Source organism: Lindgomyces ingoldianus (genome assembly GCF_010093535.1).
Source record: "Lindgomyces ingoldianus strain ATCC 200398 unplaced genomic scaffold BDR25scaffold_41, whole genome shotgun sequence".
NCBI classification, from domain to species: Eukaryota; Fungi; Ascomycota; class Dothideomycetes; order Pleosporales; family Lindgomycetaceae; genus Lindgomyces; species Lindgomyces ingoldianus.
Window position 1 is genome coordinate 534,705 of NW_022985202.1, and position 27,931 is coordinate 562,635.

General features: G+C 48.1%; 11 protein-coding genes across 11 annotated transcripts; 4 read left to right on the forward strand and 7 right to left on the reverse strand.

Moving 5' to 3' along the window:
• Positions 1–1,362: 1,362 nt before the first annotated feature.
• BDR25DRAFT_240879 (fungal cellulose binding domain-containing protein) lies at positions 1,363–2,229 on the reverse strand (the record flags this gene model as incomplete). The annotated part of the gene is made up of 1 exon (XM_033685722.1): positions 1,363–2,229. One exon carries the CDS (start codon positions 2,227–2,229, stop codon positions 1,363–1,365), a length of 867 nt encoding a protein of 288 aa, XP_033541956.1.
• Positions 2,230–2,528: 299 nt separating this feature from the next.
• On the forward strand, positions 2,529–3,300 carry BDR25DRAFT_361014 (uncharacterized protein; the record flags this gene model as incomplete). The annotated part of the gene is made up of 5 exons (XM_033696342.1): positions 2,529–2,626; positions 2,688–2,735; positions 2,828–2,923; positions 2,950–3,187; positions 3,217–3,300. 5 exons carry the CDS (start codon positions 2,529–2,531, stop codon positions 3,298–3,300), a joined length of 564 nt encoding a protein of 187 aa, XP_033541957.1.
• A 106-nt stretch (positions 3,301–3,406) lies between these two features.
• Positions 3,407–4,811, reverse strand: BDR25DRAFT_361015 (uncharacterized protein; the record flags this gene model as incomplete). The annotated part of the gene is made up of 10 exons (XM_033696343.1): positions 3,407–3,464; positions 3,512–3,656; positions 3,738–3,798; positions 3,825–3,911; positions 3,972–4,038; positions 4,099–4,126; positions 4,164–4,257; positions 4,309–4,477; positions 4,509–4,693; positions 4,731–4,811. The coding sequence occupies 10 exons, from the start codon at positions 4,809–4,811 to the stop codon at positions 3,407–3,409; spliced, it is 975 nt and encodes a 324-aa protein (XP_033541958.1).
• BDR25DRAFT_380208 (MFS general substrate transporter) lies at positions 4,573–6,806 on the forward strand (the record flags this gene model as incomplete). The annotated part of the gene is made up of 4 exons (XM_033697656.1): positions 4,573–5,283; positions 5,335–5,366; positions 5,420–6,174; positions 6,235–6,806. Exons 1-4 carry the CDS (start codon positions 4,852–4,854, stop codon positions 6,804–6,806), a joined length of 1,791 nt encoding a protein of 596 aa, XP_033541959.1. The 5' UTR covers positions 4,573–4,851.
• A 1,846-nt stretch (positions 6,807–8,652) lies between these two features.
• BDR25DRAFT_328906 (uncharacterized protein) lies at positions 8,653–9,620 on the reverse strand (the record flags this gene model as incomplete). Its single annotated transcript, XM_033692420.1, has 4 exons — positions 8,653–8,796; positions 8,850–9,040; positions 9,160–9,419; positions 9,454–9,620. 4 exons carry the CDS (start codon positions 9,618–9,620, stop codon positions 8,653–8,655), a joined length of 762 nt encoding a protein of 253 aa, XP_033541960.1.
• Positions 9,621–11,043: 1,423 nt separating this feature from the next.
• BDR25DRAFT_241117 (uncharacterized protein) lies at positions 11,044–11,874 on the reverse strand (the record flags this gene model as incomplete). Its single annotated transcript, XM_033685733.1, has 4 exons — positions 11,044–11,157; positions 11,206–11,487; positions 11,545–11,799; positions 11,848–11,874. Coding segments are annotated over 4 exons (678 nt in total), but the record flags the coding sequence as incomplete, so codon positions are not given.
• Positions 11,875–14,571: 2,697 nt separating this feature from the next.
• Positions 14,572–17,039, forward strand: BDR25DRAFT_306928 (uncharacterized protein). Its single transcript, XM_033690744.1, has 3 exons — positions 14,572–15,401; positions 15,478–16,470; positions 16,564–17,039. Exons 1-3 carry the CDS (start codon positions 14,615–14,617, stop codon positions 16,629–16,631), a joined length of 1,848 nt encoding a protein of 615 aa, XP_033541962.1. The 5' UTR covers positions 14,572–14,614; the 3' UTR covers positions 16,632–17,039.
• Positions 17,040–18,979: 1,940 nt separating this feature from the next.
• BDR25DRAFT_337228 (NAD(P)-binding protein) lies at positions 18,980–20,695 on the reverse strand (the record flags this gene model as incomplete). Its single annotated transcript, XM_033693170.1, has 3 exons — positions 18,980–19,067; positions 19,709–20,004; positions 20,045–20,695. 3 exons carry the CDS (start codon positions 20,693–20,695, stop codon positions 18,980–18,982), a joined length of 1,035 nt encoding a protein of 344 aa, XP_033541963.1.
• A 1,152-nt stretch (positions 20,696–21,847) lies between these two features.
• Positions 21,848–22,436, reverse strand: BDR25DRAFT_306929 (uncharacterized protein). Its single transcript, XM_033690745.1, has one exon. It carries the CDS (start codon positions 22,246–22,248, stop codon positions 21,958–21,960), a length of 291 nt encoding a protein of 96 aa, XP_033541964.1. The 5' UTR covers positions 22,249–22,436; the 3' UTR covers positions 21,848–21,957.
• Positions 22,437–22,803: 367 nt separating this feature from the next.
• On the reverse strand, positions 22,804–24,501 carry BDR25DRAFT_346392 (uncharacterized protein; the record flags this gene model as incomplete). Its single annotated transcript, XM_033694142.1, has 7 exons — positions 24,230–24,501; positions 24,147–24,166; positions 24,047–24,080; positions 23,918–23,991; positions 23,483–23,865; positions 23,269–23,364; positions 22,804–23,215 (listed from the first exon to the last, which is right to left on the reverse strand). Exons 1-7 carry the CDS (start codon positions 24,429–24,431, stop codon positions 22,804–22,806), a joined length of 1,221 nt encoding a protein of 406 aa, XP_033541965.1. The 5' UTR covers positions 24,432–24,501.
• Positions 24,502–25,611: 1,110 nt separating this feature from the next.
• Positions 25,612–27,419, forward strand: BDR25DRAFT_306930 (FAD-binding domain-containing protein). The gene is made up of 3 exons (XM_033690746.1): positions 25,612–25,769; positions 25,875–26,788; positions 26,853–27,419. Exons 1-3 carry the CDS (start codon positions 25,662–25,664, stop codon positions 27,352–27,354), a joined length of 1,524 nt encoding a protein of 507 aa, XP_033541966.1. The 5' UTR covers positions 25,612–25,661; the 3' UTR covers positions 27,355–27,419.
• Positions 27,420–27,931: the final 512 nt, after the last annotated feature.

Sequence of the window (27,931 nt, forward strand, 5' to 3'; positions counted from 1 at the left end):
AGAAAAAACTTCACAAGCAATTTTCATATGACCCGAGGTGAAGAAGGTATTCAGTTGCGCTGCCGTACAGTGGCAAGCCCTGCCTAGCTCGGTACCACAACGCCAACTCTCCAGAATCCCCTTCATACATGCTATTCTGCGAAGTATATTCAGAACGAGAAGTGCCAACAGGGGCAAGTCTGGAGAAGGAGATTAGCCTAAACCGTTCCAATGACACGTGGTAGCTTAAGCCGCATCGAATACGGTTCATGCGGTCCCGTCGATATGGCAGCACGCGAGAGATACACACTGGTGTTCACGACAAGAGTGAAAATGGTGAGATAACGCAACAACATGATCGGCTGATAGGTGCGCACAGAGATCATATCGTGGTTGGTGCCTTTCCAACTCTGCATGGATGCAAGGTTAATGTTGAGTTTTTAGGTTCAGTGATGAATAATTATCTGCATCTCGAGGTACCAAGGGGCATCATTGAACACGTATCTTGGAGTGCTTATCGATATACTTAAGACGCAACCCAGAGCATCCAGCTTCCACGAGACACTCCCTGCCCATCTCCTCCTAATCGCCTCCAACCACGTCGAAGAGTATTCTCATACCAAGGAACACCTTCGTCTCAGCTGTACCCCTCCAGCTGTATCCCTGTCTCAATGTTGCGCTGTCGCTAGAACACGGACGAGATTTGCGCAACATTATCACTTCCAGGTCGCCTGCAATCACAGCCCTTATCTTACCACGCAAAGTCGAACACTACGCTATCATCTCCCTCGATGACGGCAAGTGAATTTTCCAATACTACCTCCCCTTCTCATCACGATTTCGGGCGTCGTTCCAGGCCCATCGCACACATAGCCCTCGAAACGTTGCTCAAGCTTGACAGCGACTAGTAAGTCGCAACCTACTTCCCATTTCGATAGTACTTCAAGTATATTCTCTCGACTATTATCTAACGCGATAGCGCAACAAATTCACGGCAGACTGGCTCTCTGCCGTCAACGGGGATGAGTATATTCCCGAGGAACCATGGTGTTTACATCAGGTCTGCAATGAGTTAGCAGTCATACAATCGAATAGGTCCGGAAAAGGCGCGAAGAAAGAACGTAACACGCATTACTCATCGAGCACGACTCGCAAGTCAACGGACACCACATCCACTGTCGTTTGGCGAGGACAATAGAAGATAAGTAGCAACCTGGATCTTTCTACACTGTTGGCACGGCAAGTACACTCTATATTTCACTGAGCGCCCAAAGAAGACGATCTGGGTTGGAGACTTCGTTCATTCTGGATTGCTTACATCGTTATATTGACCCAAGGTGGCAATGCTTGAATAACTAAACTAATTTTTAAGAGTAGAGGAGTTTAAGAGAATTGAGAGAAGAATTCCCAGACTGACTTTCCCGTAAAGGTCGTGTCCTTGTTCGGCCCAGTGTTATCCGCCTGAATTGGGGTATGGTCGCCATCGAACGCAGTCCACCACACGGGCTTATCTGAGGCGCAGCCCGAGTACACTGTCCGGATATGCGTCTTACTTCCTTTGGTTGGTTCGGGTGGGCTCTGCGGAGTGCAGCCGTTATTCTTCACAAAGGTATCTCGCAATTGTCGACCACTCGCGATCGGCAGCACCGAATCGCTCAGTCCATGCTGGCCGTAGTACGCCACAGGGTCGGTTCCGCCAACACATCCACTCAGTAGGGCACCTGACAATGCAGCAACGGCTCGGAAGTCTTTTCCAAGAGTGCAGGCGATGGAGTACGACATGCCGGCCCCGTAACTGAAACCCATTGAGAAACGAAGCTTTTCGTTCACGCAGTAATCCGCCTCGACTGCCTTCACGATTTCTTGGATGAACGTTATGTCTTCGCCGTTACTGTTTGCCCAGCCGGTACTGCCACCAGACTTGAGTCCGTTCGGAGAGACGAAAATAGCGGTGTTGTTTGCGAGTGGAGGTAGGCCGTAGTATGGCTGGATAGATCCCCCATTGGCGACGTCGCTGGAAGTGCCCGTAAGCCAATGAATCCCAAAGATGAGACGATAAGGCTTGGTATTGTTGTAGTTATCGGGAAGTGTGAGGATCCAGTCGCGAGTCTTGCTGTTCACGGTCATCGTGTTCGTTCCCGCCTTCAATTTTGCTGCCTTTCCGCATCCCGCCGATGCTGCCTGGACGACATTGAACAAGGATGATGCAAGGACCAAGCCTTCTATTGCGACAATGGATAGGAACTTCATGATATCTAAGCCTTAATCAACCTAAGAATTGTTAGGAGGGGAGAGGAAATAGATACATGAACTAAGGCTCCAACTGTGGAGCTATATATGCCCTCTGTCATCCTCAAGGACATCAGTTCCCTCATCCGTCCTCTTCTTCCGCCGGGTCTTTTTCCATCTCTTCATCAACCCTATGCGGAGAAATAATTTATACCAGATAGATTTTAAGAATCCAATACCTGTTCTACGACGTAACTGCTACTTGGTATCCCTGCAATCATACAACACCAAAGCCGATGCAAGGATCCGTGCTAAACAATATGAGCTCGGGGGTAAATGGAGACTGCCGTGATGGCGTGCCGGGAATTACGACCCGGTCCCACCAAATGAAATTTAATCATTCTTTCGGCTTTAGGAGGTGTCCAATCAACCCCGTTAATTGAATTTTTTTCACGCACTGTTCTACGAATCAATGCAAGGATTGGTCATATCTGGCTTTCGCCTGCGCCATCTGAGATTATCAACGGGTGACGTTGCTCGGCTCTAACAACACCAAAAACACCACTCGGCACCCACCGTCGGTCTGATCTCACTTGTATCACCTGTTCGTGCTCTTTAGGTCTCTGGTGTTTTCAACGATTACAATTCGCAATACAAACAATGGTCGTACCGGGACGAAGGTAGTCGCTTACAACTGCTCGCTTGAAGCTCACCTGTTCGAACCTCGCTGACACTGAAGAGGAAAAAGACTGTCCTCTCACCTGCAAAATCAAAAAGCCGGCATTTCAGCTACACTAAAGATATTGAACTCACGGATTGGCTCTTTCAACACTTAAAGTTTGTAGATGAGCGTCGCCCATGTGCACTTCAACTCATCCAAGATAAAGAAAGATCAGATCAGGTCCCAAATGAGGTTTTTGCAATCACAGGCTTCGCAAAATGTAGGGACCGCCCTCCGAATCAGGAAAACCTCGCATATGTGTCAGGGCCGGACGACGCAGATGTCAGATGCCACTCTTGACTTCAGAACAACTCCGAAACCTACCTTCTATTGTACATTCTGATAGCAACTTTAGAATGCATGCGCCGTAGAGAGAGAAACTGTCTCCTAGCATCCTCATAAAGTTATCTATCATTTTATAGGATTGCCCTCTACGAGAAGTATTGATGAAAGATAACGGCAATTCTTAGCTTAGATCTAAAGTCGGAAGAACCGATCCTTTGCAGAACTCCCCAAGAGACGATTATTTTCGTCCCTCATCCGTTCCTTCATTAGTATAAGTCTGTGTGTGGCGAGGCACACGAAAGTCGTCGCGAAACATTGCTGATCAGGACTAGTTGGGGTGCGGCGGAAGAACTTAACGGCCACATTGGCTTCCACATAAGTACTGAAAGAGTAAGCCCAAGACCCGTAATCTTGCGCTGTTGGTATTGAGACATGGCTCCAGCTTGTAAAGATTATTCCCACAAATGTCACAGCCTAAATGTCTTTTCTATATGCCCACTGCAACCTCGGATCCCTTACCTACTCGCACTGCTATGTGGTTGGGGTTTTAGCATCGCTGACTTCATGATCGGCGCAGGGTACACCTGGGATTTCGTGATTCAGACCTCACCTGGGCATCACTGGCCACGACTCCATGGGAAGTCCCCTGACTCAAGATGGCCTCATTTACGAGTAGAAGCAACCGCCTCCAGGCCACCTGGCTCGGGTTTGGCAAGACTAACCAAAGCAACGCCTTAAGCTACGCAAATTTGAACACCCGGCTTCTTTCAAGCTGTCTCAGGACTGGCAAATGTGATGTCGGAACATGGTCGGTCGGGTATGGCCTTGAGAAAGACATTTTTTTTTAGCCCCAGCGGCAGTTAAGATGCCCTCCACAACATTACCGATACTTGTCGGCTTCGACATGCAAGACTTATAGCAACATCTGAATGAAGAATTTAATTCTCACGTGTAGTCATATCGATATGCAGATCATAGGCCTTGTATAACGCGAAGCCGATTTTTTGTGCTCCCATGTATGCGCTCTCGAAGTCAGTTCGTGTCTAAATTCTAGCCATTACCATGCTCTCGTTACCCGTATCGATTCAGCCGACTTTCACCACCAAGAACCTCAAGCACGCCATTGATTTTCGAAAATGGATACCAGGTCCCCGGGCGCTCCAGAAGATCCCGACCCAAAGTCCCGGATGACGAGCTCCCTGCGACTCTTTCTTCGGAATGGCGTGTTTCTCTGGTTTGATCGACTGCACTGTTCGGCCAAGCCTTTGTGCGGAAATTGGTAGGAAATGTTCACCCGGGAACGCGAGTTCGCCACTCCCGGATTCTCCAGCTTGCCGGAACTCCAAAACAACCTAACCTTTTGATATCTAGCCAGCAGCCATATCCTTCTATTTTATTGTTCCCCGCATCTGGGCCCAGTCTCTCATGTTGGTCTAGACCTACGCAATTATCATATGGCGTTCGCATATCACAAGCTCCCTGAACCCCCGGACCGATTGTAATGGTACATAGGTACATGGAGTCTCCGCTCTTGGGTAACTGAGTGCTCGGTCTTGCATGCTTCCCCTTGCCTTCTTTCCTTCTTCCTGACTACCATACACCAACGCCCCTATAGTTCCACCAATCCTTCATCAAAAATGGCCGAGGGACATAATTCTGTGAAGGAAGTACCGACCCACACCGAGACAATTGAGAAGGCTCAATCCTTGGATCATAGTCCCACGAACGAGATTTATGGCTTCGAGGCGGAACTGGCGGCTCTTCCCGATGGATATTATACAAGTCGCTTCTTCCTAGGAACGTTTCTTGCCACAGGCCTGGCAATTATGTGCGGTACGGGTGCATTTGGCTTCGCTGCTCCGATCCTGGGCGTAATAAATGCAGACATTGGCCCGGATGGCCGATATGTTTGGATTTCCCTCGTTTACAATGCTGTTCTAGCAGTTTTCCTTTCCCCGGTTGGCCGTTTGAGCGATATCTTTGGACGTCGATACTTTTTTGTCGGCGGCGCCCTTGTCGCGATCATCGGAAGCATTGTATGCGCTACGGCTAAGGACATTCCGACGCTGGTGAAGATTCTCCCTCCCCAAATCTATTAAACATCTTCTAACCGGCTTTAGATTGGTGGAAACGTCTTGCTTGCCGCTGCTACGTAAGTCTTTCGGCGATATGTACCATCAATTATACACGCTTATACTCTATTAGCGCGACTCAATTGAGCTTCCATTTTGTGGTCGGAGAGCTCGTACCAATGAGACATCGCTACGTCGCCATCGGCGTGACCTACGCCTTCACCTATGGTAGCTCTGGCATGGGACCTGCAATTTCCACGAGCTTCATTACTTACTATCCAAGTGTTGGCTGGCGAGGTGTCTACTGGCTCTTACTTGCCATGAATACTGCGGCATTCCTATGCTGGACGGCGTTTTACTTCCCTCCAACCTTCGATGAAAAGCACAAGAACGACGAGAATCGTAGCAAGTTGTATTGGTTGAAACACTTCGATTGGATTGGGACGTTTCTATTTGCCGGTGGATTCATCGTTTTCCTCATGGGTCTATCTTGGGGCGGAAGCGTCTATCCATGGAAGTCGGCTGCGGTTATCTCTGCTATTGTCGTTGGCTTCGTTGTCCTAGTGATCTTCGTTCTTTACGAGATCTATGCGCCTCTTAAAGAGCCCCTTATTCCGATGCATCTATTCAAGAATGGCCGCTGGGTGGCAGCGGTTATCCTCCTAGGTCTAGGGGCTGGCGTCTACTACGCATTTGCCATCATCTGGCCCGCTCAAGCTGCTGTGCTGTATGGTAATGGTAATGCTGTTCGAGTAGGCTACATGAGTACCATTATCGGAATTGGAATAATCACCGGACAAATCGCGGCAGGGTTTCTTGCCGTTCCAATTGGAAAGACGCGATATCAATGCATGGGAGTCTTCCTGATCGGTGGGATCTTCCTCGGTTGTACGTATTCATGACCTTCCTTCCCTCTTACCAGTCTCGCGAACTGATAAAATATCTTAGCTGCCGCCGTGTCCAATGTCGGAAACTTCGGTACGACGGTCGCCCTCATCTTTCTGGGATGCTTCTTCATCGGCTGGAACGAATCTATTTGCCTCGCCAACGCCACAATTCTCGTCAAGGATCAAAGAGAAATTGGTGTTGCTGGTGGGACTGCAGGGTCCGTCCGAGCAGCCATCTGTGCCGTTCTCGTCGCCATCTACGTTTCCATCATGACCAACCGCTTGGGTGAGACCATTCCTGCCCAAGTCCCACCAGCTCTTGTCAAAGCAGGCCTTCCTGCTGAGAGCGTTCCGGCATTCTTACAAGCGCTCCAACTGGGAGCCGATGCCCTATCCGCGGTTCCAGGGGCTACGGAAGCAATTATCGCCATTGGTTCTCGCGCATACCAGAATGCGAGTGCGGACGCGTACAGAACAGTGTATCTCTCTACAATTGCCTTCTCTGGTTTGGCTGTTATCTTGACGTGGTGGGCACCGAATACAGATGAGTTGATGAGCGAGAAGGTCGCAGCGACTCTGCATCACGAGGCACAGAATTTGGATGGGAAGTTGAAGGAAACGGTGGCAGTGTAGAGAATTGTTAGTAGAAATTTTCAGAGTGTTGGCATCATGCACAGAGTTACCTATAGAAAATTGCAGACATAGGTAACTGATAAAGAAATGTAGTAGTTTCTTATTTTCAAAGACTCTTGTCACATTCGCTGAATCTTTATGGTTGTTACTGCTCCCTGACATCACTCTCCACTTTGCTGGCGCAAATGTGGGTTGCGAAGTTATTTTTATTATAAAAGCCGCGTACTGAGAACTTCGGCTCCTATCTTAAACACGCTTGGGCATATCCATTGATTCAAGTGGGTCATGTGAGTGTCGAACGGTTGAGGATACAGGACCAATTTGAAGGAGCTCTTTCAAATGGGGGAAGACATTTAACGCATCTACGGCATACTCGCTTCAATTCTAACCTGATACGAGACACCAATTCCGCTATTTCCGCTATATCTAGCCCTCTCGAATTCAGAATTGCTTGTCTGTTTTACGCTTTTATCGCTGCTGCATCCTTACACTGCCCCTTTCAATCTGACTCTGCATGTCTGGTTACTTGCCGTTAATGTGAGCGAAAATCTCCAAAAGGGGATGAGTTTACATACCCAGGGCTTCCAACGGGCCGTACTACGGTCCGTACAAAGTGAACTGTAACGGTCACGTGAGCAGTACAAACGTACCGAGTTTGTGAGCCGTACCGTACGTTTAATGATGCCCTAGGTACAGTACGTAGTACAGACTGTATTACCCTTTTAGGAAGTTTGTATGGCGATTTTAGAGGAGTAGGACAGCTCTAGCAAAGAGCGGCCCTGCGGGAGCGTTCAGGAGGGTTTCTAGAGCTCTAATTAGCCAAAAGTTTTGCAAGGACGCGTAAATCTCTTTCTAAGTCTTTTAATCTATCCATCTGCAGTCTGTTGTCTTAAAAATGCCTATTACTAACTATTTTCTATTGCAGGGCTATCCATCCACGCGCCTCGCCGCCTCACAGGCCTCATCTAGTCAATTGGATACCTCTGTCGCCCATTTTGCGCAGTCTCGCAGACTGCAGAAGTCGAGAGCCCTCTACACTGCGTCTCCTGCCTTATCCCGCGATAGTACACCATCTGTGGCTAAAGATCAGTTGCAGCAGTTCCTAGAGGACTGCAATTATAACGCTAGGGTTAAGTTTACAATTAACTAGAATAATATATAGATGTTAGACTTAAAATAGGCGTTGCCCTTAGCGCAATTAGGTTACTGCGTGAAGAACAAGACTACGTTGCAAGGCAATTGTACGCTGTTAAAAGTATAGGCTCATAGCGCAGATTTAACGCTTATAGAGGAGCAGGGCAAGGTAATCCGCCTCTAGCTCTGCTGTTAATGCCATGAGCAAGGTTCTTAGCGCGGCTAGTTGTACAGTAACTAACAATTAAGGCTTACTAAAAAGTGCGACAATTAAGGCTATTTAACTCTAGAAGAATTAGTTACAGAATAAGGTAGTAAGCAGTAAGCTTTTAGACCTCTCTGCTTATGTTACTAGGGAGAATTAGTTATCTAATAGCTATTTAGACCTTAATCCTGCGTCTCTAGAGACCTATAATATTAGCTGTTTTAACTAGAGTACAATGTACTTTAATTAAATTGTACTACTTGTACAGATCACGTGAGCTGTAACGGTTACAATACGTACACCTACCTCTCCTCCTCCCTGCCGTACGAACGTACTCAAAATCTCACCCGTACAGGCCTCAAAAACGCCCAATCGTACAGTACTACGCCTCGTTGGAAGCGCTGTACATACCCATAGGTAGAAATATGAAGCGGGGAGATATGTTGGCCCCGAAACTCTTGCCACTTAGGATTTCTCTTGGCACCATTCCTGCCGGGCAACGACAAGCTAATGGAAGTACTTCAGAACGATACCCTTGACATGGAACCATGCAGCTCCCGGAGCCTCTAATATGCCATCCAGCGCCGGTACCTTTTCCAGATCCCCGAGATTCTGCTCTAACTGCTTCGCACTCTTCGCGCTGATAGCTGTCTGTCCCCATTTTCTCTGCTTGTCATGCAATGATGGGATATTTATCGTAGCACAAACTTGGCCTTAGTTAAGCCATGCTTCCTAGTGACGGGCCTACAGATGTCCAGAACACCAGTGCGGAAGCTATTCAAGTAGCGTCCCTGATCCAGCTTGCCTTGCCACCGCTTCGGATCGAACCGTGAGCCACTCTCGTACTCGTCCTCTTTGATATCGCGCTGGTACCTTGACGTAAGGAAGCCACTTGCTAGTGATTGGAACAAATAAAGCGGAACATTTTATTTGCGCAGGCATGGCATTAACTCAGGATTGGTTGCGCAGTGCAGTACATGGTAAATTCCCTGGTAGATAGTAGGCTTGGTTCACCCGTGGCGCTCGCAGAACTCGCAGATGGCTGATCCCTCAATATATAATTCCTGATTCTGAAGATGTTAAAATACCCCCCCTTGTATAAGATGCTCACTTCGCGTAGGGCATCAAAAGGCATAGTTCGATCCAGGTTACTAGTGTTCAGGACCTTGAGACTATCAAAATGATCCCGTCTCACATTTCCGGGGTGATCTGAGTATATGGTGGTATCCACTGGCATATTCTTACCCTTTTGGGGGTATAATTGGTGTCCATGACTAGATTTCGGGCCTGCCAGTTAGGAGGGCCAACGTCTCCTCAGCCGAACCGCCACCGTAAATACGGGCAGTGTCAATTTCGTCGCAGCCGCGCGACTGGAATGCATCTAGAATATTGTTCACGTCGCTGAGATTCGATACCCGCCTGCTTCGACCCCGGCTTTGCCAAGTGTCATGACACCGAAGGTGGGGATGGCGCATTAGGCTGGGCCGCCATTTTGAGCTACGTTTAACGGAATTATAGTACGGAAAGGGATTTTAAGGACCTTTGGGCTTCTACATTGTTGCCAGCAGCTTGAGAATTTTTGAGGTTTCGATCTTGACTGGCGGATTTAAACACGGATTGCGCCACAAGCTCCGATTCATCGAACAAATCCGATGAGGCTCTATTATATCATAACTAGGGTAGTTTAGTCTGAGGCTTCTGTTTTTTATGCTTTGTTTCCTAAACCATCACGAATTTAAACGAATCTAATAGTATGTAAAGTCTAGTACCGACATCCTGTTGAAGTGCGTTCTTCTGAGCCAACACACTTGCGCAAGAGCTGTCTGAATGAAACACTGACGGGTTCTATCTTTCAAGTCTTATAATTACTATGTCTAATTAGCTTAGAGGCTCTAGCCTCGACCACCTTCATCCGTAGAATGAGAGATCAGGTTTATCAGTTCACGCCCTAAGTTCGCAAACCGCATTGGAATCTGGGTGACAACCTAGAAACTTGGAACAGACGTCAAATTGAATGTGAGACAGTGAAAAATTGGACTACTTACCGCGCATATGATAAAAAGCATGTCTGGGCCAAGCTATCAATATCTAATGTTCGTGTAAATGCTCTGGTTCAGATAGTAGCACCGACGAAGCTACCCGCAGTCTCAGCAATAACCATACCATAGAAGATGATGGGAATACGCAGATCTTAAGCGGAGGCGAGTGAAGAGAGCAATGAATGAATTGCAATCGAGAACTAAATCCAAGGGGATATGTTAATAGACCTGTAAGAATGCAGTGAGAGAACTAATAGGTTTATAGACCATAATTACTTAGAACAAGGGCCTTAATATTCCATGCCAGGGCCATCATAGTGTGGGATTCACGGTATAAAAATTGGATGAGCCGTTGAACAGTTTGGGAGATATCGCTGTAGAGGGATCAAGTACACGATGTTTGGGCTCCGGTAAGTGTCACATTTCCATGTGGTCAAAGACCACAATTAAAGCCTTTTCATTCAGTGAACGAATATAAACAATCGAGCTCAGCTATTTGAAGATATAGCCTGACGATCGTGTTATTTTGACTCTTCTAAGGGCCAAGAGCGCGGTAGTGTATGTCATATTGTAAGCTTTCCCCACTGTGTACACGCTTAAAAATATTTTTCTGGGTCATTGGGATGCTGTCGTTTCATCATCTTCATCCACCAGATGGGAAGCCTAAAGTCCTTCCCCTCACGATGTTGTAAGATGTACCATATAAGGGTAGTGGCTGCTGTTAGCACAGCTGCAACTACTCCAAACATCCATAATTTTCCTGATGTGGCCCAACTCTCTGGTTGACTACCTTTGCCCGGGGAGTAGTTAAAAAAGTTCATGCCGAAGATGGCCTTCATTGGCGTTAATGATGTCACGGCTACAGGAGGGGAATGAAACTTGCCGATGTGAAAGTGGCTGGTAGATATACCATCGTTAGAACGGCAACGGTTTTCATTGACCTGCTATCTCGCATTGTCGTCATATTGAATGCCTACATAGTATTAGCTCGCTGTAGCTTAGGGGGAGAAGCTGATAATACCAAAGTAGTCTCAGTCTGTACTCGATCATGATTGGATTGCTGGCGATGCTTGAGGTTTCGGAGAAGTTGAACCTGGAAGTTCATATAGCTAGTGGTTTTATCGAGGACAAGTTCTTCCTTGTCGGACTTCGCCGGGGCTTGTGAGAGTAACGTTTGCCGATATTTTACTATATCTTGTGTGTTGGCTAATGCGACCATGAGGACTTCAGTAACGTGGACCGAGTGTCGGACCATGTCCTCCAGTAGCGAAAAGTGCTTTCCGTAATTCCCTTGCTTCCTAGCCTAGCCGAAAAGGATTAGCTGTGTATCCTACTTTGGGAGTGATACTGCGAGTGCCACCTTTTCAATTGGACGAATTAAATCTCGAATACCCCACACGGATAGGTCATAGAGCTTGACAATCTCATCCATTAATGGAACATACAAAGAGAACGGGTCTCTAACATCCAGGCTCAATGAGCCCCCCGAAAGGGTAGCCTGGAGCTTTGATTGCATGCTTGTTGGTGTGTTGATGCATAACATGATGCAACGATCTGGCAACCAGCATGTCATGAAGGTCATCTCGTACCATCCGTATTCTACGCTACCTTCCCTCTTTAAGTCTTTGTCCTCATCTGTGGAGGCGGTTCCCACAATTTTTACTCTCTTGACCAGGCAACGAAACCAAGTGTATGGAGGAGGAACTTAGTGCTTGTAATGCTACAAATAATTGGGAGCAATTTCACACTTACTGCATGCCTGAAGTAGTTTTTTTTCATCGTAAGACGGTTCACAACCAAAAAGGCCATTTCCTTCGGAGCACGCCTTACTGGCGAGAAGAGCGGGAGGATTAAAGTGACGAAACAATTCCGCCCGTTGTGTTTCTTCCACTGGCAATCCTCCCTTCAAAAATCTAGGAGTATTAGGGCCTCGAATACAGGTCTTTGGGAAGGATGCGTACATATAACCAATTTTAGGAAGAGGGTATATCTAGTTCCTAGTTTAGCGTTGAAGAACACTCATACGCATTCTTACCGTTCCGTTTTCCATTTTCGCATTGCGCGTCTCCCATCCTCCACTAGCTGCCCTGGTTTAGCGACGACATGAGCAAAAGCCTTAGGGTAATACCATTTAACTCCAACACTCCGACAGAAACCATCTAGCCGCGCTGCTATGTTAAATGGCAAGGTAGGGAGAAAAGACTTATAGGGAATTTCGAATGTCTGAACCAGAAGATCAGTTAATTAGACATTGTTAAGGATTTCAGATCACAGCAGCGCAAAAGCAAATGTGTCGCGGAGGGCTTGGGGCTGAGGATGGCTGAAATCGGGTTAGCTCTGCACAACCATGCAGCCCCGCATATGGCCCATGCATTGTTTTCTCATCCGTTGAACTTACAGCCACCAACCAGTTGTCCGAAGCTGGTAGGCCTGTCAGCCGATTTTTAGCATTTAGCTTGAGATTTTCGCTTTCCCTTGCTGGATTTCGGATTCAGCATCTTAGGGTAGAGCGGTCTTCGTTTTGTGGATGGTGGGGTTAGGTAGCAAATTCAACCAAGTGGTACAGATGACCTTCAAGCTCACAGCAATCTTTTTCCCTCGAGGCGACTGGGTTCACCCCTCTCTTCTCTATTACGTAGGGAACTCTTTTATCTAGATGCTGCACGTGCTCGTGATGGCGCCGGCGCCAGCGAAGGCGAAATCTGCATTCTAATAACAATAAATTTAAGTGCCTCCAATATGAGAAGCAATCATGGAAGCCTATAATAAGTATCAACACAAAGAAATTGCTCGGAGCCTAGAATAGCAGACCCTGGCCCTCCCGTCGTGCTTTAACAGCCTGGTGGAGGCCACCGCCAAGCCTTTGTGTCCGGTTTTGTTTGCCCCACCTCAGGCTCCATCTACACAGTGCTGGCCAGATACTTCCAAGAGCGCCCTAATAGCATGCGGGAATCCCATGATCCAGTTGATGCCATCCAAATCCCGAAGTGCGAACTTTTTGTGACCTGATATTGCGGCACTAAACACTGAGGCCGATTGGTTGTGTGGATTGAACGCAGTGGCTGTGCACAGCCACTGGAAAGTGACCTTCGATAAGGCTAACTAAGCCACGATTGCAAGTTGACGTGGCAATTGTGGCTCTAGCTGTGCTACCACACGTCTGTCCACCTGGCGCAAGGCTGAATCAGTGGCAATATTGTGCCTTGCAAAAAGCTAGTTACAGCCAGAATCTCAACCAATAGCTGGAAGTTCTGTCCACAGCTTGTACCGCCAAGCCCTGGGTACAGGCAAAGGGAAAAAGGACGAACAACAAACTGCGAAACTAGAAAGTAAACTATAAGTTATTCTTGAGAAGATGTTCCTAAAAATAAAGATAAGAGAAAGAAACAATGCAGTTTGTTGCAGAGGATTGCTGAGTTGCATAACTATATCTCTTGTTTCAGCAATCCTGTACCTTTTCACGACCGTTTTCCGGAAAAATTTGACTGCAACCAGCCTTTTCCAAGGCACAATATCTCCGTCCTTCCCCGTTCCCATTTCTTTCTCATCGTTTCGCATTTTGTCCTGTTTCCTTCAGCGCGATCTAAATCACCCTCCTTCGGCCACCTTACTTTGGTGGGGTTGCCATATGATCCCTCGCAAAGCTGGATAACATATACCATTTTGATGCGACGATTATTCTCACTCCCTTTTGCTCTAATGTCTAGTTCGAACATCGCCAATCCGTGTTTTCGCCACAATGTCGAACAAAATGACTCACGACAAGTGCATAGTGGGATGGATCTGCTGGGAAGAGGTGGAACACATCGCTGCACTGGAGATAATGGATGAAGGCCACTGCCGTCTGCCGCCAGCCTGGCAGCCTCCAACCAGGTCACAGTGTATACAACCTAGGGAGTGTCGCCAGCCATAGGGTTTTCGTTGTGGGACCGCATCAACCAGGAATACAACCCATGGCCAGGCTGTCACCCAGATGGGGTTGCCATTCTGTAGCCTCGCGCGGGCATCAGTTATGGGACAGGTAGTGTATTAGAGACTGGATGTCGCATGCTAGGTGGACCACGCGCTGGAGAGTTTTTTGGGATGCCAAGTTCTGGGTTAATTGGACAGCACCTCGTACAAGAGTTGTTCTTCTGGGTTCGCTTAGCAACAGTAATTATTGGATCCGGGCATGTCGCTCTATGCTGAATAATTATGATCGCCAATCACAGTCGATCATTGCCAGCCCTCTGTTGGCCAGGCTGACGCTTTGGACAAACTCGGCAGCCTACATTTTGCTGTGCCTGCAGCCGTCTGTCCCGTCAACCTCCTTTTGTCGAAGCCCCAGCGGCTACGAATCCGTACATATATTGCACCATGTCGGCGCCTGGGAAAGGGAGCATTCGTCCGAATGCCACTTCCAGTCTGTCACAGGTATTAACATAGGGATTATGGCGGATGTTGAATTGCCGGATTTGTGTTTGGGTATTCCAATTGATCATCGGCTCGAACCTCTTTTCGGCACCGGACTTACAACTCGGGATCCCTTCGCTGGTCCTGGAAACCATGCTCGAGAAGTTGAGAGTTATGGCCACCGTCTTCAAAAATATCGAGCAAATATTTCTGATAATGAGGTTGAGTTTGCAAAATGGCTCGCCATGCCGGACACGAAAGGTGGTGTCGTGATTGTCCTTCAGCAGCCGGCGGAGCACCAGCGCTATTTCTTAGATCACCGTCAAACAGTGAAGGACTGCAATACTTTGGAAGCTGTTGACGAGGTCTGCCAAAAGGTTACTGGGTATGGCTTGGAGAAGATAAGCTGCTTCGACGCGTTCCCTTTTCACAAGATCCCTTTGAGTAAAAGTCTGGATGAATATGAGGAAGAACGCGACGAAGCGTATGCCGTGTTCCTTCGTATGATCCAACAGAAGCAGCCGGATGTTGTGTTCTGCTGTTATCGCAGCCCGTATTCCACCAAGTATAAGGACTTCCAGTGCATCGGAATTGGACGAACTCGCGATTTTCAAGTCACTGTCCAAGGTGAACGCTACACCTGTGTGAACGGATTCCATCCTAGCTATGCTCTCAACTACCTCGAGGACAAAAGCGCATTGCGGAGCCTCTTCATTATTGAGACAACACAAGCATTCCGTCGAGTCAATGGTACCTGGAAAGAGAGCTCCTGGATGACCGGCGTGCGCGAAAACTGTGCTGCCATAGTCCAGATAGACATTGAAGGTAAGGGTTTATTCTTGACTTTCTTCCCTCTTATAAGCTGTGGAGAATGACCGCTAACATTGCTCTTGTCCTTAAGATAAGCAGAAACAGCCAAGGTGGACCAAGCACGACTTCCAACGTGAGAGATTCCATCTGTATATGGAATTAATAACGAGGATATTAAACTCTTTAAAATCCGGTGCATATGATGACATGACGAACGACGAGCTCTACGACCTGATTTTGGAGAAGCGTTACAATGTCCTTTTGCCCAATTGCCTGCTGCTCCTCGTCAAAATTATCAACTTTGAAGACCATGGGGGTGACCGTCTTCAGGACAAAGGGTTTACGCAGCTGCGCCAGCGAGAGGACCGAGATGTGCGATATCTCAGACGGAACGTGGAGAAGAGATGTGATGAGTTCCTGCGCTCTCTCCGCGCAGTTGGAGCATCCTTTCAAGTCGAGAAAGGAGGGAAAGGTCTGTTCACATCTACCTGTTTAAACAAAAGCCTTCGCCCTCTTGGACCATTCATGAGTCAATCTGGATTCCACTACAACTTGCGACTCAGTTTCCTGAAATTTGTGCACATCCTTAACGGCGCTTATACGTACAAGGGCAGAGATGTCTACGATATTGACAGGGACGAGCTCAGTCGGGCGTTCAGACTTGCTGCTTGTCACTTTGAGTGGGCTTTGACACAGCATGCCGCCAGCACACGGAGACGGGCTCCGGAGGAAGACCTTGCGATCTCAAACAGATTGAACTTACTTACGATCAATAGAAGCCCTCATCAGACAAATTACGCGGCTCGCCCTGGAATTTCTCAAAGAAGAACGGCGCCGGCTCCGTCATCCGTCTACCCACAATCACCACCCTCTACGCCTCCACGACGTCCTAATGGGGCAACCGCTTCTCTGCCGCAGGCCGCTGCGTTTTCACCTCCCCCCTCTGCATCAAGTTCCAACGTGTCACCTATTCGTTTGCTGCAAGCTGCCAGTTCTTCCCAGTACCGCTCGGGACCTACCTGCAATAATTGCAAGCAAACCGGGCACTCCTCCTCCAGCTGTCCAAAGACACAGTGTTACCGATGTAAGTACCCAAGAATGGAAGACGAGTCTGTGATGCTGTCTTTCTACCTACAGGGCAAGGGAACTAATAATCTGTGCTTTCTGAAACATTTAGGCAAAAACTTTGGACACATAAGTTTTGATTGTCCTGTATACCCATCTACACCTCAACGGCGGCGCTGAGAGGGACATTGTGAGAGAGACGATGAAACCATTCGATTCACTACGGGGTTTCACGACGTTGGCGGGTTCCTACATGTCTTTCCTTTTATTCGTTAGGGTGAGCAGAGAGGAAAGAGGTAGTCCGCGAAATGTCTTATGACATGATTTTATACGGCCCTTTCATAATCCGCCTGCCCCTGCCGTGGGGGTCTGATCTCTGACCCCAAATCTTAGCCGCTCCAAGGATCCGAGCACCAAAGACTTTGAGCGGGATCCACCTCACAGCCCATAAACGTGGATTCCAGCATTCAGGTGCGGCTATTTCACTAGTCTGTGCGACTTTGCTTTAGTATCTACATTGTTAAAGCTTCGGGGGAAGAATTTCACGCGACTTTGGCTTCCGTTACTATAAGTTTGCGTGAATGTAGGTCTATAACTTACACCAGTTTTGTATTCACAAGTAGCTCTATTTCATCCACCATGTAGTTACCTCGTAGCCCTTTTAAGTTCCTAAGATGAGACCTTACTCAATAGCTCAATCAACCTAGTTTGGTTCTCACCACCTAACTGACCCCTCGCAACTCCATACCCTCTATCATCCGTCAGTTATCTAAAGTAATACCTGTGATAGGATAGAGCCTATATAGAGCATCTAATATAAAGCATTTTTCGTAGACCTAGTTCGACAGCTTGTAGAATCATCGCATATCTACTTCCCTTGATTGAGCGACGCAACAACAAGGCCCGTTGATACATTGTATAAATAATCACTATTCTATATTCTCCGCAACACCGTACCGAATTAAAAGCCTACAGAGATCTCTCGAGTCTTCAAAGGATACCAGTTTCAACGCATTTGAATATCTGCTAGTATAATCACTGTTACGTACGACCCAAGCATAATGCCGAATTGGAAAATCTTTCTTCCTGATTTAGGGACATATGGGTTAATACTGTTGAACTAAAACGGAACACTAAGCGCCCATATCCCAACCCCCAAGGCCCTCAGAAAGAGAGAACAATAGGATTTATCCGCAGCTAGTGCAAAAAGTAGGAAAGAATCTAGTTTCCGATCGAGTACAAATAGTTTGGTCAGCTTTGTTCCTAGAAATTGTGCCGAGGAAGCAACACTGGATGTCTTGTCTCCTGTAATATCTATATTGTAGTTAGCAGCAAGTGTCGTAATAGATCGTCCAAAAAGCATAAGAAAGAAAGGTAGACCACAGAAAAGAGGTCAATCTTCTGAGCCATTCCTGCCTGAGTTTGTATAGAGATCCATCCAGTAAAGCCAGGCCAGCCGACTGATAGGGGCAAGTATGAATTGGGCTATTGTGGGTACCGCTTCGACAAAGGATAATGTGACTGTTAGAGCAAAGTATAGAAGTATTGCGTAGTGAGACATAGATCCAAGGGGCAAAGGGCTAGGTTGGCAGTAAAAAGTTGCATAGAAAACCAGACACGAACGAGGAGACTGAGCACCGCCCAGAACGAAGCAGTAGTGTTGCTGTTTGGGCGGCAAATTTATCAATTTCAGAATCGAGGAGATCATTGTAACAGGACTGGCAAGTGTGTGTAGATGACTGGGATATTCAGGTTGCGAGGGGAAAAGTTCACGAGATTCGTACGTCTGTGAATGGCGAGTGTGCGATGTACCGCCTGGTGACAGGCAATTTTTTCTTAGTATGGTTGCGGTACTTACTTTCAGGCACAGAGGGGAGCATGTATGGGCACCATACAAACCCAATTGGGAAGTACTAAGAAGCAGAGACCGCTTTCAGCTATGCCCAAGAGGTTGTGATTTATCGTAAGTAAAAGACTGCAGACTGGAATTATATAAGCGGCTTACTACCAAATGTGTACTTCATAATTTCAAGCCAGATATACTAACTCGCTGGGTAACAGGGTAGTCATAAATCGCAGGTATCAAGTCGAGAAAGCTGCCAGAGAGGTTGTAGCTACGAGACTATCTTTCGAGACCATACGGGCGGCAGCGTTTGACATTATTTGCTTCATATCTTCGAAAAGGTAAAAATCTTATATATAATATATGTCGTCTCACCCTAGTGGAAGTCCGGGTCTGACGAGATTTTGGTCTTTGGGGAGCCCAGTGCGGTAACTGCCTGCATATACTGTGCCGCCTATGAGAAGAAGTCATTACTACGTTGGGAAGCCTGTGCGAGGCATAACCATATTTCATCTATGCAGCGAAACCTGGCCAATTCCGTCTAATCACAGCACTTTCTCTGTAGGCACGTAACCTTCGCTCGCATGCAGATCTTACCCAGCGCCTTGTATAGAGCCTTCTCAGTCCAGGGAAGAGGAAAGGAGTAGGATAAAAGCGTGACAGAACAATTAAGTGCCAATTTGGTCTAAAGAGGCAAAGCCGTGTCTTTCTGGTTGATTCCAGCCCATTCCAAGCTTTTTTTCCACAAGATCCCCTGCATATCCTCATTTTTGCTCAGTGTGTCCAACCGTTAGTTACGGAGCCTTTTGGAGGCTGTATAGTACAGTTACGGAAGAGGAGGCTGTTACTAACTAACTGTACGGAGGAGATGACGTCAGTGTACGGTTAGGATACAGTAACTGAAGTATATTGAAGTATTATGAAGTAATTGCGCTGAAGCTAAAGACTATACCTAATTAGGAAGTTGTGATACCCCTTGTGAGATCTACTGTTGTTGATCTTACTGTTTTAATGTACTCTGTAAGCTTAGTCAGCTTACTAGTAACAGCGTTGTTACGTAACTAATTCTTCTGCAGTTAAAGAGCCTTTATTGTTGACCGCGTCGTTGATTGGGATAGGAATTGGGACATTATAATGGGCAAAAGAATAACGTAGATGGCATAGTTGCTGAATTTGTTAGAAGATTGCTAACAAAACAGGCAATAACGGCATTCTCCGCATTAATCTCCGAACACGAGCCCCCTGGCCCTCAGCAACCTGCCTTCAACCGCCCAAAACCACCAAAAATCCTATATAACTACCGTAAACGGTTAGTACAGCAGCCTCATGTATAGTACAGTATACTGAGTAGATGCCCTGTACGTACGTACGTGACCAAAATCAGTGTACTGCAGTACTGTACTATTAGGTGTACTAACGGTTGGACACACTGTTTTTGCTCGCATCAGAGCTGTCCGCCTTCTTCCTCATAATAAAATATCCATCCTTGCCTGCATACTGTGGACCAACTGCAAGGTCAATGACATCCCTTGCCGCATCTGCGGATCGGCGAAAAGCGGGATTAAGCAGCTTGAGAAGAGGCTGTAACAAATTCGCAATATACACTTGGGTGGACCACATGCGGGGTACATCCGGGCCACTGAATGCCCGGGAGTCCAGAAGGCCCCCAGGGTCTACAGCCAGCGCGAACAATCCCTTCAAATCGTTGCTCTGTGTGTGCGTGTTAGCCAGTTTCCACAAATCTCTGGACTGTTTCTCTCCTTCCCTGCTTGAGTCTTCTATTGAGTTCATACATTGTCATTATTATAACGAGTTTGGAAAGACCGTAGCGTTGAAATCCACGACCAATGATCTCTTCTCCTTTATCAGGTGGTGGGTGTACAAGGAGATCTGGGTCATCGGGCAGGGTAGAAGGGAATTGTTGTAAAGCGGACTTCTCATGACTGTCGCTGGATAAGAAAACGATGCGACCTTGTTCAGGGTCGAAGGATCCTAAGAGTCGCAGAGACATAGCGAAGTGGGCAATGTGGTTGATAGCTATAGAGCGCTCGTAGCCATCCGGAGTGAAGTTGAGGCCGCCATGTAGAGTCCAGCTCATAGCATTCCAGATAACGGCTACGAGCGGCAAGATTTGCCCTCTAGCAATCTCGGATTGAATCTCATCCGTGAATTTTTGGACTGCGGCAAGTGAAGCGAGGTCGAGTTTGCGGATAGATATATTTGCGTTAGCCGGAGACCGAGCAATGATTGCTCTAAGCTTCGCCGTGTTGGTATCCTGCTCGGAGTCGTCTCTTACTGTAAGAACGACAGTGCTTGTGGAGTAGTTTGAAAGAAGATAGCCAACGGCTGGGATGCCCAATGAGCTATTTGCGCCTGTAATGATGACTGTTCCCATTGGCATGTCCGCGGTGAAGAAGTGTAGATTTGCCCTTTTCGAGCGACCAGATGCCAATGTGAATAAATAGTAGAGCTGCTTGGAAAGACGCTGACAGGGCAATTGCGCTAATTAGCTGGAAACGGCTCACATGCATGCTACAAAGGATTCGCGACGCAATGTATCAATAATGTAGATACAACAGGTCGGTGCTTATTGGTAAAGCTGCCTATTAGCCGTTGGCACCGGTAAGGATCATAGACAAGTTGCAGCGGGTCACAAGAATATCCCTGCTATGGACACTCCACTAAAACATTGACATATTTTGAAAGTACTTGGAATTCTGAAGGATGAGTGGCAGCTAGGTGTACGCGTTCTACTGTGCCTCCTGTCCCATAAAATGGGGCGTATAATCCGTGTGATTTACGGCTGATACTGTATGGATACCTGGATACGGTTAATCAGTCATGCACCGCACCGAGCTCAGATGATTGCGGCACAGTTTTTCACCCAACAGCTCAGGGCCTAGGCTACGCCGCGTTCAATACTCCTCACCCTTTCCTTCGAGTCCTCCTTTTATTTAGAGTGCCTCGTGTAATTTGGTCATAAAAACATGTTGCCTCAGACTGTAACAGATGCCATGGAGCTTTCCTCGGCAACATGACTTTGGATGACTCAGAACGTTGTCACATAGACATGCAGAGCCATTATTTGGGGAATTAGTAGTCCCTTTACGACTGGCGACACTAGAGGCATCAAGTATGGAATGATTAGATTCCCCCAAGACGGTGTTGTAGAAGTAGAATTCGAATCCACGCGGTTTCGTACGCCGGTGAATAAAGCCTAAGCCTCACCTCCATGGGTGGACTATTGTAGAACTCTTGAGAAATTTTGCCGTCTGTGCTACGGAAATTATTATCATGTTGCGCCTTCTAATCTTTGGTGTTTTGATTGAGAAGCCTGCGAAGAAATCAGGCGGCTATCGCGAGCATCAATTCTTGAACGACGCCAGCTGGGACCAGAATATTATAAATCATTATAGCAAAGAGAGCGTGGCCTTTTTGAAACAGTTACAGGCGAAGTATGACCCGTCTAAAGCATTTCAGAGGTGAGTCAAAGATGGGTATAAGTGTCGCACGTGATGCAAATCCACGTGACTCTACGTTCTATTTGTTTTCTGTTTAGGTCTGGCATGTTTTTATCCATTATATAATCACCTATGAGCCCGCTCTGTCCAGCGCCAGAGACCTTACACCTTAGCCCAACCGACCTAGTTTGGCTCTCACCGCCTAATTGACTGCTTGCACCTCTATATGCCCCCCTGCGATACCAGTTATGGAGCTGATGGATAGCGCACATCTAGACACCATGGTGAGGGTGAACCACAGGAATCTCTCCCTTAGTACTCCTTGGCCTAGGGACAGAATAATTGAGGGTGCAAAGAACGCGAGGAAGAGCGCATTTGCGGTGAGCGAGAGGACAGAGCCCCAAAATGACATGCTGATAGGACATGTCTCCAAGGCGTATTGGTTGCGTGCTTCCCACGTGTGAGCGAATATTGAGTACGTTAAAGATGCCATAGTAGCTGTAGAAAGCTCGAAGAAGTTCCGACGAAATGTAAACCAAAGAAGGACACAAAGCTCAGGCTAGAGTGACTCGACCACTAAGAACCTTTCTGTGTACCAATTTCGCTCCGAGCAAGGACGGTCTCGGTCGTTCTTCCGCCCGCTCGTAATGTGCGGAAAGAAAAACGGCTGTAATATGAAAAACTCCTGGAGAAGGAAGGAAGCATGACAGTGTTGGAGGAAGAGTCTTCCGAAAAGGCTGGTACGTGTGTCCATCCGCGGCCGATGTTTGAGCCGGTGAAGAATCCCGTCAGCGTCCCGACCTACGAGCAGCCCACCCACCGGGACTGCTGATTTCCCGCAGGCGTACTGCAATCCCCAATGATGGGCGATCACGTGAGGCCTTGGCTTTCTGTAGTACTCAGAGTATGACTGGTATGTTGCGAGTCATCTCCTGGCATTAGCCCAAAATAAAAAGGCGAACACAACGAAAACACTTCGATACAAGGTGAGAAACGATGAGAAGCAGATATTGCGGTGGTCAATGAAAGGGGCTATAATTGCAGTAATTTAGAAGAAACTCCTTTCCCTACTAGCCTCCCTAGCCCCTGTTCTGTCCACAGTGTATGTAACCTCCGCTGTCTGCGTCTTCGTAATACCCCTGTCATCCAAAATCGCTGTCTTGCTATCCCCACTAGCACTGCTACGCGGGTTCCCTTCCTCTACCTCGTGCGTATGGGTCCAACTGCCGCCATCCACCAGCGTCTCCATCATGACGTCGGAATCGTAGGGGCCACGCTTCCTTGTGTTCTTGCCGCGAGAACTGATGCCACCGATGGTGGGCATGTTCCCGGCTGAACCCGAGCCTTTGTAGTAATTTGAGTTCGATGTGCTGCTGAGGAGTCTGGGTGCGACGGTCCGCACGAATTGGCGGATGGTTGGCAGTGAGGCGCATATAATAAGAAGGTTTGCCTCGATAGTACTGGAGGAAGTGTAAGTGGATCTTCTTAACGCGGAGAAATCAAGGATACTTACACCCAATAATTGATTGGGCCAGCGACCCACGTGGAGTCGATTTGTTTGATCTCCGTGACGAGCAACACGAGGCGAACGAACGAGGTGATGACGGTTCTAGACAAGGGTTAGTCGTGTTAGCATCTAGGCGTATGAGACCACTAAGATATCAAAACGCCCGAGCAATCCCGTGGAGCTCTTGTTTCCGCTAGAGGGGGAAAGCGTGAGTACGTACATTGAACCGAGCACAAACATCAGGATCAGCCCAGCTTTCTTGCTCCTTGACATCTGAAGACGGAGGACCATAGGGATTGGAATACTAATGATTAGGCAATCGACAATTACCCCAAAGGCCGCCGTGGCTTCGTACAATGCCGGGCGGTTGATACATTTACCGTCCGTAATAGTCAGGTCCCAACCCATTGCAATTGGACGGCAGGCAAAGATGGAGGAAAAGAAGATGCCAGTACTTGCGCCGACGTTGATGAACATGGTCGTATACGTGGCCCATCGGAACCATTTCGCCTGGTTCTGTAGCTGGATATAGAAGAGTAGGAGGACCAGTTTCGTGAGAGCAGTCGGTGGGGCGTAGACAATGCTGTGTATATACACGGCGTACTGGCGTGGATATCAGCACACTGTAAAAGTGACCGGGTCTAACCGGACGTACAAAATAATTTTCCTGAAATTTAGTGAAGGGTATCTCCCATGCATGGACGCCAATGTATTGATAAACGAAAGCTCCTACAAGCTTGCTCAGCGAATATACGTTTAACTCAGAAGAGGGGAAAGCACTTACGGACAATCAAGGCTTGAATTGCATTGGAAAATAGCTGCACGGGGCAGTGTTAGGAAGAGTCAAATGGCTCTGATGGGTCGTAAGAAGGGTTTGGACTCACCCATGCTACGATAAGGAGGCCTGGTTCTTAAAGTCAGCAACTTGACGTGAATACATCCACCCGAGGGTAGGCTGAAAACACACCGTCGTCAAATGACAAGTGTTTGCGCACAATCGCCTTCACATATAATCGCTGGCCTAGAAAGAGGAGAGCCAGAACACTGCCCACACCCGTGAGCCAGTAACAGGTGATGTCTCCGTTCCTCTGGGGGTTGTCAAAGTCAACATTGTAGCCCTTAGGTGGAGGGAGAAGGGTGACGACGCCGTTGGTGACAGGCAATGCCATATTGAAGCTGGCGATGACCGTAGTGTTGAGAACGCGAGAAACCTAGGGAAGAATCTGGGGAAAGATAGATCAGATCATGCGAGAAATGGCTTTAACTTTCTCTTGCAAGTGGGTCTGGCCCAGCAGCAAGGTACAAATCGGTGCCGCAGATCTCCTACTACTTTCTGTAGTGCACCCCTGCTGACTGACCGTTCCGTTCCCGTGTGCTCCCGCAGTTAGCGGACTCGCGTACAGGGTTCACGGTCAGGACTCTGACGATCCGAAGTTATGATCCATGCGATACCGAAGAACAGATGGTCTGTGTCCCGGCGTACGAGATATGGCTGACCTTTAATTGGGCCAAAATATCTCTTAAAGGCAGGAGATAAGTCGCCCCCCTCAAAGTCTACTAAGCCAAATGACTACTAGTAGATAATAAGCGACAGGGTCATTAGTTTGCAATACAAACTCGCTAGAATTTAAATGTTATCGCTGCTTACGATATCTATCGGGCGATACAACTTCGACAGCAATCTCCGGATGTGTCCACACCAACCTTTAACACGCTATTATCCAACTAATTGTCGTCCATCTTGTTGTCCACCTAATTATCGCCCAGCTTTCAGTTTTTATCTAAATATTGTCGCAATTACACGATCGATAGGATCGGTGACGGCAGAAGGGGTAGATTATTTGTAGGTGGTCAAAGGTGTCGAGTAACTAGCCATATGTATGTAAGTGATAGCTATATTTAATTACGGGCAATTTGTATTACAAACAAATAATACTTCGCCTCTTATCCACAAGGAGCCATTTGGTAAAGCTGGCTAAGAGGGGGTGTGGGATTTATCCATTGCCAAGGAAGAGGGGTTGAGAAGGATTTGGCTCATGCAGAACCTGCAACCTGGAATCCCTTCCGGGAAATATCCTCGACAGGAATAAGCAGCCTTCTTCACAGCTTACATGGACCATGCTCTTATGTCAGTGCTCGGGGTGCCTCTACCCAATGGCCATGCTTCGTACACAGCACTTATCATGACGGCCGGGTGGCTGACGTGAGATAGTCTCCATTAGAGGTCATAGCTCCGGTGACATGATTTGAGAGACGGCGGGTCGGAGAGTAGAAGACGCGCAGGGATGGTGCAGGTCGATTGGATTTAATAAAGCTAGGGGGGTTCGTGCAATCGTTTGAGTGAACCTCCCTGGACTCACACGGTCACACCGCAGCCAGGCCGAATTCAATGTCTCATCATGTACTTGTATAACCACCTTCCTGCAGGCGCATTGCTCTCGCCGTTATTGCTATGCACAAATACGTGGGTGGCGACGGCATCGGCGACGAGTCAATCCTTCAACGGCGTCCGTCACTTTCTTTTCCTACCACTCCCCTCAATCTCATCACTCAGTCTCATCCTCCAATCTCATCCCTCAGCAATAATCATGGACACTGATGAATTGACCCAGTGTAATCAACTCACGGCTGCGGGGTTGCAGGACCTGGTCCTCCTGCCCCAGTCTGACGCCTACGTAGACCGCGAAGCTTCTTATTGGGCTGCCAACGTCCCGCTGCACCCTGATTGCATCGTCCAGCCACGCTCCACGGAGGAGGTGTCTCGTGTCGTCAAGGTTCTCGCCAAGGCCAACGGCCCTGTCGCCCTCCGTAGCGGTGGCCATACTCAGTGGGCGGGGTCTAATGATGTCCACAAGGGGGTCACGATCGATCTGGGCCGGATGACTGATGTGACTTATGATACTCACTCCAAACTCGCCTCAATCCAACCCGGCCCGCGATGGGGCGATGTCTACCAGGAGCTTCTGAAGTATCATGTTTGTGTCACCGGCGGTCGTGATGGTAATGTGGGCATAGGAGGCTTCCTGACAGGCGGTGGGAACTCGTACTATGCGGGCCTCTACGGTTTGGCTTGCGATAACGTCGCTAACTTCGAGGTCGTCCTCGCCAATGGTGATATTGTCAATGCGAATGCCACCTCGCACTCGGATCTCTGGACCGCTCTAAAGGGCGGCTCGGGGAACTTTGGCATCGTGACCCGTTTCGACATGTATACGTTTCCAGCGAAGAACCTCTGGGGTGGTATCCGAGCCGCGGCCAGGAGCAAGGGGGATGAGCTAGCGCAGACGATGGTCGACTTTACGAACGACAATCACAAGAACCCGGAGGATGCGTACATCATTAACTACACCTTTAACCCTGGGTCCTCGTCGGACATTCTCGTCGCCTATGTCGTTGTCGATACTAACGGCATAGTCAACGCATCGGCATTCGATAAGATCCTGAAGGTACCGGTGGTCGTGGACGACGTCAAGACGAGGACCATGGCGAACATGGCTAACAGTTACCTGCTTCCGAGCGACCAACAGTAGGTTTGCTGCTCATCTCCACCCTTGCCCGTATACCGCAAATTACTTGACTAATGGGACCAGGCAAGTCTGGTTCTCACTCACCTTTAAGAACGATGTCAGGGTCATTAAGAGGGCGGGTGAAATGCACGATAAGCTAGTCAGCGAACTCAAGGGCCTAATACCGGCCGGCAACTTCACGACTCAGTGCCTTTTCCAGCCCATCCCGACTCTCTTCGCCGAACATTCGGTTCAGCGTGGAGGCAATATGCTAGGTCTCGATAAGGTCAAGGAGAATGCGCTTTTATGGCTGATCACCGGCGCCACGGAGACTCCTGAGCAACAGATGATCATGCGGGAGAAGTTGACGGCCTTTTCGGCCACGCTTGAGAAGTTTGCCGAATCCAAGGGCCTCACCGTCAATTGGCAGTATTTGAATTACGTCGACGAGACGCAGAATCCGCTGAAGAGCTACGGACAGTACAATATCAACTTCATCCGTAAGGTCGCGGCCAAATATGATCCGTCTAGTATGTTCCAGAAGAAGGTAGTGTCGGGTTGGAAGATTTCAAAAGTCGATGCATGATTTAAGTGTTATGTCCGGTAAGGTAGTATGGTGTATAGAGCGGGGTTCTTTGAATCAAACTAAACCGGAATTGTGTATGTTTGCTTCTATGTGAGTTCAGGGCTAATTTGCTTGCAAGAGTTAAAGATTATCGCACGGCGGGGACTCGTGCCATATCCCAAGGCTAGTGCCAAGCACTGGCACAAATCGTTGCTCCAGCAGCACCGAACCCCGTCGCGGCACTCTGCAAGTTTACTAAAAACCGAATCCTAACGGCCCGGCCCGGCAGCAGGGGCGGGACCGCTTCGGCCTACGAATGGAGATGCAACAGGCAACACAAATGTTGATCGAGTTGACAGTGTCCCTACTGAAATAGCCCACTTTCCCGATCCCTCTGCTACACGCGGCATTATCTCTTATCAGGATCAAACCACTCCATGCCCCCAGGACTTGCCGTGACGCTGTACGTGAATCCTCAGAGCTCCTTCGTGTAGTGGGCACAGCGATTATTATTGAAGGCCCAATTACCTGCGGAATCATCGGCAACTTTGAAGGATGGGATGCCTAGATTGCTCCACGGCGCAAGGTTTTAGAGGTC